Source organism: Theropithecus gelada, chromosome 3, assembly GCF_003255815.1.
Source record: "Theropithecus gelada isolate Dixy chromosome 3, Tgel_1.0, whole genome shotgun sequence".
Lineage (NCBI taxonomy): Eukaryota > Metazoa > Chordata > Mammalia > Primates > Cercopithecidae > Theropithecus > Theropithecus gelada.
This window is the reverse complement of record NC_037670.1, coordinates 57,670,859-57,681,088: the sequence shown is the minus strand read 5'-3', so window position 1 is coordinate 57,681,088 and position 10,230 is coordinate 57,670,859. Positions and strand designations below refer to the sequence as shown.

At 47.4% G+C, this 10,230-nt stretch overlaps 1 protein-coding gene across 1 annotated transcript in view; it reads left to right on the top strand.

Annotated features, from left to right (window-relative positions):
• Nucleotides 1-3,352: 3,352 nt before the first annotated feature.
• The window catches only part of LANCL2 (LanC like 2), a 63,876-nt gene continuing 56,998 nt past the window's right edge, over nucleotides 3,353-10,230 (top strand). Inside the window, exon 1 of the mRNA XM_025378001.1 lies at nucleotides 3,353-4,288. Within this exon, the coding sequence (XP_025233786.1) occupies nucleotides 4,085-4,288 (204 nt within the window). The 5' untranslated portion in view covers nucleotides 3,353-4,084. The remainder of the gene's footprint in view (nucleotides 4,289-10,230) is intronic.

Here is a 10,230-nt window from a genome sequence, read left to right as displayed (position 1 = left end):
ACTGTTAAAGCACAGGGTCTTAATTTGTTTTCTGTTGCTTATAACATAATACCTGAAACTAGGTAATTTATAAAGAAAGGGAATTTATTTTTTACAGTTTTGGAGTTGGAAAAGTCCAAGGTCAAGGGGCCACACCTGGCCAGGGCCTTCTTGCTGGTGGAGAGTCTCTGCAGAGTCTGGAGGCAGCACAGAGCACCCCATGGCAAGGGGCTGAGTGTGCCAGCTTAGGTCTCTCTTCTTCATATAGAGCTACAGTCCCACTCTGAGACAACCCACTAATCCATTCATCCATGAATGGATTACTGTCACACTGGGGATTAAGTCTCAACATGACTTTGAGAGAGGAAAAACATTCACACCTTTCATGGCACACGGCTGACTTTATTGAGGACCTTAATGGTATGGGGACTACCATGATGGGATTCTGCAGTGAGGGGAGAAAGATTGAGCTTAATTCCCAATACAAGTGGAAATGGATAGCCAAGAAGCACGGTGGGGGTGACTGGATGGAAAATTACTAAGAGATAACATGAGGGGTAAGGTGGGTACTGACTAATCTTACCTAATAGGCTTCTTGCTGAACACAGGCCAGGATGATCCAACATCACCTAGGGGATGGTGAGGGATGGGGAACCTGGTCAAATAATGGGGGTGATCACATATTAGGGAGTGGTTCTTGCTAAAGTGACTTAGCAAGGCTCTTTGCTAAAGCTGGATTTTATAAGGAAGTGTGCAGATGGGCCTTGGAAGAGATTCAGGAGCCTGACTAGTATGGTAACGCAAAGAATCTCTGTCACTAGGTCACAGTGCAGGAGGGCAGGAAGGGGAACTGTGGCAGGGCCAGCTCACCACGCTCGGGCATCTGGCCACCTGGGCGGGGTGGGGGATGGGGGGCTCACTGCCTGTTTTCAGTTTTGAGGCTGCAGGGAAGCATGAAGTTTTGAAATACATAATACAGGCCCCACGTGGTTCTGACCCAGCGCCACGCAGTTCTCAGAACCATATATTCTAGCCCTGCAAGCACCTGAGGCTTGGTTCCCGGGCCAGGGGGTAGTACCTGACCAGAGGGGAGCCGGGGCTGTATGCGGGGCCCCAGGGCTCAGCGATGGCTGAACCCCACAGTGAGAGCCCTCGTGGCCCAGGTTTTCCATCACTTTCCTGTCTCTCACGTTTGGGGCGCTCCAGATGAAGCTATCCTGAGGGGTGGCGTTTCTCAGGGAGGCGCCCCCACCTCAGCTCCTCCTGTCTCAGGCCCCACTTGGTGGGGAGCGCCGCAGGCGGGGAGCTCAGGCTTGCCCCTGCGGGCAGTCACCGCTGCTCTGTTCCCCGAAACCCCCCTCCCCGCCCCCCAGTGACCTCCCGCCTCTGGGGTTCCTCTCCACCTTGCTGCCTGCTGTGGCTTTAGAAGGGAGCTCAAGCTCAGCGGCATTTGGGGCATCTACTTTAGGTCCTGGGAAATGGAAGAGGATGACACTGCTTATTTTGACTCAGATTTTCAAGGATGAACACACCCTCCCCTGATAACCATTTCCGCACCCGCCGGCCACCCCGTAGGGCCTTGCCCCGCACCGCGCCCGGTGGCCTCCCTGGAGGGCCGTGACCCAGGCACCGCACCCGGCGGCTTCCCCAAGTGCTGCTCCGCCCAGTGCCCGCAGCCTGAACGGCGCCCCAGATCTCAGCGTAGTGCCACAATGCTGCCCTGTCCCACATCGTGTCCTTTGACTCTGTCTTCGAGAGAAACGTCGGTTGCCAGGGGTCCTCACAACTCCTTGGGTGTGCTTTGGGCCGGAATGTATGTCCTCTTGCCCTTCTCTTACACAGAAGAGTGGGAGGGTGTCCTAAGAATTTGACTTGTCCTAAGGAAAATAAAGTTGTAATTTCAAGGAACTGACCAAGGTCTCTGTACTACTGAAGAGCTCAAGAGTGGCCACGGGGGAAGACAGCCCTGGGTGCGAAAGGGCCGCAGAAGGGATCCCATGTGTTCTGCATTAAAAAGCCCCCAGGGGACAGGAGGCTGAAGAAAGGGAACCTGCCACTTCTCCATAAAATAGTGTCAGAGAGCTGTCCAGGAGAGCAGAGGATCTGCCGATCAGACAGCATTTAGGAAAATATACCGATTCCTTAAATTGGGTTTCGATTTTTCAGCTTTTGAAAATATTGGTCTTCTTTAGGACAGGTTTGTGTACTTGCCAACAGTTACCAGTTATCCACCAGCAGACTGCAGGAAGAAGAGACCATCTTCACTTCCCTTCTGGGTAGGGAGAGCTCAGAGTTCACTAGGCTTAACCTAACAAAGCCCGCAGTGGACGTTTCTGCTGTACCTGTCCAAGGCGTGATAGTTCCCCAGGCTTTGGGCAACATCTACTGTGGGTTATTTCGTCTAGTTGAATCCCTGTGGTGCGATAAGGATGGCTCCTAAGGCATGTCGGCATCAGTAGTTCCTGGAGTGGATTTTCCTACACCGTGCAGGTATGAAAATTTGATGGGAGAAAAGACCCCAGGAAAGGGGAAAGCAAGAAAGTGGAGCTAAGGGATGCTGCTATAACAGTCATCCTGTTGTATCCGTTCTGCTTCCCTGAACTTTGAAGATACTTATGCTGAATACCCCCTTTAAAATGATTTTCTTCTACACTGTACCTTCCCATGGTCACGTTCTTGGTGGGGTGTGTTTCACATGTCCAGCACTGTGGGCTTGGGGGGAACACTAGAAGAGGTAGTGGGAAGCCAGACTTTCCCACATCACTCCACTGAGGCCACCTAGGCAGGAGGGACCGAGCCCTCCCTGTGCTTGGCACTGTGTTTTTCTTCATCATGTCACTTTTTACATTACATTAACGTGTATCTCTGCTTGCTTCCAGAAAAGCACGTACATCAGCTATGCTGTAATCCTTGCTTTTCTCACCCAATAACTGGGAATCCCCAGAGTGCCAAAACTATCTTTTTAATCTCTTATTTCTTCATCACCTAGTACCATTTGGTGCTCAATGTTTACTGAGCGAAGAAAACGGAAATAAGACATTTTCCTCAAGGAGCAGAAATCATTACACGTATTTGGTTCTAAACAAACAACAAAAATAAAGAGAACCAATGAAGACTGAAGTAAACCACATCACGATTATACAAATGGAAAGATCTGGTTGTTTGTGTCCTTTTTATAATACATACTATGCTCTTTGCTAATTAACACTGGAGGACTCTTTCTGGTCGATAAAATACTTGGATAATTAAGTATGCTTTCATTTTATGTCCCGGTACCAAAGAAGTCCATTTATTCAAAACAAAGGGACTGAACATAAAACATAAAACATAAAAAGAAGAAGAAGAAAAAAAAAAAGGCCTGTGGCTCCTCCTCCCAGACACCCCCCTCCAACAGTGATGAATAGGAGGGACTGTCTCCCTCCCCCTCCCTCGGAGACTAGCCTTGCAGTGTTTTAGGCTGTTTTGAAATTCTGTTCTTTAGAGATTTTTTTTTTCTTCTTAATATCAAAGAACTGCTGCTATTCCTTCGGGCTGGCGCAGCAGGGGCCGGTGAAATGCAGGCTGACGACCGCGCGCCAGGGGCTGTGCTCGCCCCGGTCGGCGACGCGCACACACCTTGAGTGACAGCGACTTCTTCTCTACAGGTTTTCCCCGCGGGAGCGTGGCCCTTGCGGGCGTTCGGTTTTCTCTGGAAATCGCCAAAACGGCTAGCCGGGCGCAGCGATCCCGACCCGGGGACTCCAGCCCCGGCTGTGCGCGTCGCCGCGGACGGGCTCTGCGGACCACGGCGAAGGTGCAGGGAGGCGCGAGCAGGCTGTGAGCCGCCGGGCGCTCCCTCGAGCCCGCTCCTCCCCCCCGGGAGCAGGGCAGAGGCGCCGGGAGCAGGGCAGAGGCACCGCGCCCACCGCCTCCGCGGCCGCCTGATGTGCCAGCAGCCCGCGACGAGGCAGTCCCAGCGCAGAGGCCCCGCTCCTGCTGCCAGCGCGCGGCCTCCCTCCTCCTAGAGGACGCTCTCTGCGCGGGCCCCGTGAGGAGGCGGCGGCGGGCGAGCCGCAGCGCCGAGGCAGGAGGTTTGTCCCCGCCCGCGCGCCGTACCGCGGCGGAGATGGGCGAGACCATGTCAAAGAGGCTGAAGCTCCACCTGGGAGGGGAGGCAGAAATGGAGGAACGGGCGTTCGCCAACCCCTTCCCGGACTACGAGGCCGCCACCGGGGCGCTGCTCGCCGCCGGAGCGGCTGAAGAGACAGGCTGTGTTCGTCCCCCGGCCACCACGGATGAGCCCGGCCTCCCGTTTCATCAGGACGGGAAGGTGAGTCGGCGGCCTGGCCGCAGCGGCGCCGGAGGGGGAGCGCGGCGGTGGTAGCGTCCACCCTCCGCCAGGCGTGACGTCACAGGCGCGCGCCGCGCTTGGGAGGGCCTCGGGCGGGAGGGCGCAGGATGGTAGCCGCTGGCAGCTGACTCCGGGCCTTCGCGGTGAGCGGCGCGTAGGGTTCGTGGGCTTCAGCTGCGTGAAGCACGTTCCAGCAGTTCGGCCCTCCTGGCCCTGCGCGCCTTTGAAATGCGCGTACAGTGCGCTTTCCTTCTTGGTCCGAGCGGCGGTTCGCGGTGCGGGCTTGTGCACCGGTGAGGCCCGCGGACACTTGCCGCCGCTCGGCTTAGCGCTCTGCCGGCCACCTGCTCCTCACACCTGGCCTGGAGGCTGGCTTTCCTTGGCCATGTCTGGTCCCTGGGCTCCCGCTGACAAAGAAGCATTGTCCATGTAGATTTATTACTGTCTCTGTGCCCAGGAATGGGAAGTGGATGTAAGGGGAGGCCAAACTTCACTTTCTTAGGCTCGCGAGGTGGGCCACAGCGTTATATTGACATAAAACAGATTAACAGGAGAAAAACAAAATCTCTTGAACATGTTATACGTGAAAAAGACACAAAGAAGTGGCAAAACCCAAATACTTTCATGCTAGGCAGAACCAAGAGCGGCAGCTGTGGGAGGGTAAAGTGTGCGGAGAGGGTAACGGAAGATGGAACTGTTTGAACCACGTCTGGGTAGAAATCTCCGCTTTTTCCAGCCGCGTTGCCGAGTGTTTCTTTGTCCCTGGCGTAGGGAGGCCATCTTTTACAGCTTTATCTCCTTTTAGGAAGAAAAGGGGGCAGTTTAGAACACTCTTCTGGTTTTTCAAGTGCCTTTAGCTTAAAATAATGCTTATGCTAGAGACATATTTTTGGGGTGGCATATCCTGTCAGCCTTCACGGGCTGTCTGAACAAAATCTAAGGTGGGAGGCAAACAGTGGAAATAGAAGATTATCAGCACAACTGTTTTCATGCTTGGTAAAACGGTAGCTTTACCAGGTTTTCTTTTTCCACTGAGGTACGTGTTCCAATGCCCACTTCACCTCCCTGGATCCCCATATTTACATATTTGTAAAGGGGACAAGTTGGCTAAAACTAAGGAGGTAATTTTGAAAGAGCTATTGGTCTGAATATGGAATCTAAGGCAAGTGACTTCTGTAAACCTCTCTCTTCTTGAATGTGGTTAAAAACTGGAAACAGGCCGGGTGCAGTGGCTCACGCCGGTAGTCCCAGCGCTTTGGAAGGTCGAAGCGGGCTGGTTGCTTGAGCCCGTCAGTTCGAGACCAGCCTGGCCAACATGGCGAAACCCCGTCTCTACAAAACAAAAAACAAAAATTAGCTGAGCATGGTGGTGGACACCTGTTGTTCCAGCTACTCGGGTGGCCGAGGTATGAGAATCGCTTGAGTCTGGGAGGTCGAGGTTGCAGTGAGTCGAGATCTCGCCATTGCATTCCAGCCTGGGCGACAGAAGCTAGATGCAGTCTCAAAAACAAAAGCAAGCAAACCTGTGGGAACAAGTCCTAACTCATGGGGATGTGTCTGAATTAGATGAAGCATATAAATTGCCTAGCAGACTGCCTGATGTGGTACCTTAAGTAGGGTCTCAAAAGTGTTAACCTCTTCCCACTGATGATTTAAGTTACACAATTTACGATTCATATTCAATATTGGTTTTTCTCTAGATTTCTTCTATTTTTACATACAAATATGTGTTTCATTTGTGACTTAGTGTTTCATTTTTTAATAACAAAAATAAAGATCTGGCAAGCATTGAAGAAACTGCATCATTCATTCTTATTACCAGTTGCCATCTCAGTACTATCCTTGGAGTAAGTAGGTTACAGCAAATGTTTAGTGAAAGATGAATGAAATGAACTCTTGACATGAGAATAATAATAATGATAGAGACATGGGAATCAGGTGAGTTTCATTTGCAACTTCACAGGAGATAAACACTGATTGAACTCAAAGTTCTGAAATTGCGTATTTTTCTTTTTACCCTTTATATCTGGATAAATGTGATTTTTGACCTCAGCTATATACCTGATTTATGTTGAATAGAAAATTAGACTACGGGTAACTAATGGGGCTTGTGATATCTCTGCAATGAAATGTTAAGTTGGGGTGGGGACCTATGCCAGTGGTTATGAGTATATGCTAAAGAAAGGACGAAATGGACATCATATTATTGTTGAATGTGAAAATGAGAGGGATAGTGAAAGACTGCCTCTTGATAATTGGAAAGTCATCAGATAAAATGAATATGAGCCACTGTCCTCCCTATTAATATTTTTATGATTGACAGATTAAAATTTTGATTTTAAAAATAAGAATGCAATTTGAGGATGTCAAACTATGCCTTGTTTTTGTAGACATGAAATTTCAAGAAAATGAGAATGTTATGGGTTGAATTGTGTCCCCCACCAGAAAAACAGGTATTGAAGGTTGAAGTCCTAACCCATTGGAACCTCAGAATGTGACATTTGGAAATAAGGTTATGGCAGATGTAATTAGTTAAAATGAGGTTATGCTGGAATATGATGGGCCCTTAATCCAATGTGACTGATGCTCTTATATGAAGAGAAGAGAGCCAGGTGTGATGGCTCATGCCTGTAATACCAGCACTTTGGGAGGTCGAGGTAGGAGGATCACTTGAGGACAGGAGTGCAAGACTAACCTGGGCAACATAGTGAGACTGTGTCTCTTTTTTTAAAAACAATTTTAGAAGAAAGAGACATAGGGAGAAAGAAGATGGCCATGTGATGATGGAGGCAGAGATTGAAATTGCCAGTCAACACCAGAAACTAGAAGAGGCAAGGAAGGATTCTCCTCTGTACGTTTGATGAGGAGCATGGCCGTGTTGATATGCTGATTTTGGAATTGTAAACTCCAGAACTATGAGAAAATAAATTTATGTGGTTTTAAGCCACCCAGTTTGTTGAACTTTGTGGTACCCCTAGGGTAACTTGTTAATATGTAAGTTAAGCATTGAATAATTTTCTCTCCATGATGTTACCCAGTAAGGATTACAAAAATCTACCAATACAATAACATTTTATTACTAAGTATTCTTTAAGTCATTTACTCTATCTCATTTTAGATTGGCTGCCTAGGTGTGTGGTGTGATCAGTCAATAAAATTAACCTCTGATTCTAAAACCACTCAAGTCTGCTTCTCTGAGCCATATTTCCATACATTGGTATTTATAACATTTTTTACATTATTGAGCCAAATATTATGAAAAGCAGTGAACCAATATAGTAGCAGTTGTTTTCAATTATGGAAGGCCTCTGAAGCAGACACTCTTAGTTACTCATCTAATAGCCGTTTCCTCCTTTTTACTTGATTTTGTTGTGACTGTGGACTTAAGGGGAATTGAGCCCAGCTCCAGGAGCTGAATCATGATTAATCTCTGCCAGTGATTCTCAAAGTGTGATTCTTTGACCGGAGCAGCAGCAGCTTTATCCGATGTTCAAGTCCATCCAGGAGATGGATACCATGCAGAGTTTAATAGGAAAAGTTTAACATAAATAATTGTTATGAACTGTGAGACTGGAGTAATGCGAGATTGTCTCATGAGAAGGAAAGAAAACTCTGAAGAGCATAGGAATAACAGACAGAAGGAGCAGCCCCACCCGTAGGGCTGAGAGGGCGCTCGAGTAAAGGCCCCTGTGATTAGCTGTGTTGCTGTGTAATAATTATCCCAACACTTAGCATCTGTATAAACACTTATGGTCTCATGTAGTGTCTGAGAGTCAGGAATCCGGCTGCAGGTTAGCTGGGTGGTTCTGGCTCATGGTCTCTGGAGAAGCTGCACTCAAGCTTAGCCAGGGCTGCTGTCCTTTTAAGGCTTAACTGGGGCAGGAGAATCTGCGCCAAGCTCATTCACATGGTTGTTAGTCGGCCTTGCTAGGTGTTTTCTGGAGGCTTCAGTGTCTAACCACATGGGCCACTCCTTAGGGCTGCCTCATGACATGGTGGCTGGCTTCCCCGAGACTGAGTGATCGAAGAGAAAAGTGTGCAAGAGCACCCAAGGTGGAAGCTGCAGTCATTCTATTTATTATGTAATCTCAGAAGTGACATACCATCACGCCTGCCATATTGTATCATATTAGAAGCAAGACAGGAAATCCAGCCCACGCTCAAGTGGAGGGATTATACAGGAGCGTAAATACCATGAACTGTAGAGTGCTCAGCCAGGGCTGAAATCTTGAACTCGTTAGAGAGGGCATGGCCATACCTCATTCGCTGGCAGAGAAATTGCTGTGATACTGCACCATTGCTAGAAGTGTAGCCTCCTGCAATGAGTGTTACAGTAAGTGACCATATATAAAGAATATCTTGGGGACACACGAGAAGAAAGAAGACATGTTAATTCTGCCCATTCGCATCAGGGAAGGTGTTTTACATTAAAATGATACTTGTATGGTCCTTGAAAGATTAAGTGGGGGTTTTCCAGGCTCAGGTAGGGAACTCCATGAGCAAGGACTTAAGGGATACCACATTATGAGAATATCGAGGAGTACAGCATGACTGGAGAAGTGGGAACGTGAATGGCACTGGGGGTAGTAAGGCTGAAGAGGGTGATTGGAGTTGATGCTGAAAGACTTGATGGATTAAAAGGATTCTTTTAAAATGAAATTTAAAATTATATATTTAAGGTATACCACATGATGTTATGTGATACATATAGTTAGTAAAATGGTTTCTGTAGAGAGGCAAATTAATATATTCCCAATGTCACATAATTACCCACTGTTTTTTGTTTCTGTGGTCAGAGCAGCTGAAGTCTATTCACTTAGCATGAATCCCACATCCAGTGCATTTTTATTACCTGTAGTCCTCATGTTGTACATTAGAACTCTAGACTTGTTTGTCCTACATATCTGCCATTTTGTATCCTTTGACTATATCCTCTCCTTCCTCCAACTCACTGCCTCCAGTAACCGCTGTTTTGTTCTCTATGTATAGTTTTGGGTGTTTGCAGGCTAGAATGTGGTGGCATGATTGTGGCTCCCTCCCGAGCTCGAGTTATCCTCCCACCACAGCTGCCTGAGTTGCTGGGACCACAGGTGGGTACCACCATGCCCAGCTAATTTTTGTATTTTTTGTAGAAACAGGGTTTTGCCATGTTGCCCAGGCTGGTCTCAAACTCCTGGGCTCAAGGAATTTTTCTCAGCTCATACGCTGCTGCTTCATTTTAAGAATTGTTTCTTTGCAGTGCAGAAGCTTTTACATTTGATATAGTAATATTTGTTTATTTCTACTTTTGTGCCATGAGCTTTTGGTGTGATACCAAAAAATTATTGCTATGGCCAGTGTCCAGGAGCTTTTCCCCGTGTTCTCTTCTAGGAGTTTTATAGTTTCTGGTCAATCCAAAGGACTTTACAACTTTTTCACAGAAAAAAAATCAGGAAAACTTGTCTATAATTTTACACAATGTTGAGCTGTTGGAAATGCTTTAGTTTATGATTATTTAATTTTTGTTTTGAAACTTTAAAATTTGTTTAACATCATAATATATAATGGAAGCATAAGGAAATCAGTACTACCCTAATACCCAGAGAAATGTAATTTTTTTCTCTTTATTCAAAATGAACTAAATTTTATGTGTGTGTGTGTGTGTGTGTGTGTGTGTGTGTGTGTGTGTGTGTCAGGTGGAAGGTAGGGGAATATACTCTACAACTTCTCAAAGTGAGATTTGTGAATCAAAATCATCAGCAGTTCCTCAAAGATTGTTAGAAATGCAGATCCCACTCCAGACCCAAGGAACCGCAGTCTGCATTTTAAGAAGATCCTCATGCCAGAGTACTCATACATTTGAGAAGCGTTGAGGAAAACTGTTCTACATATAGCTTTATTAAATTTTCTTTTTTTTTTTTTTTTTTTTGAGACGGAGTCTC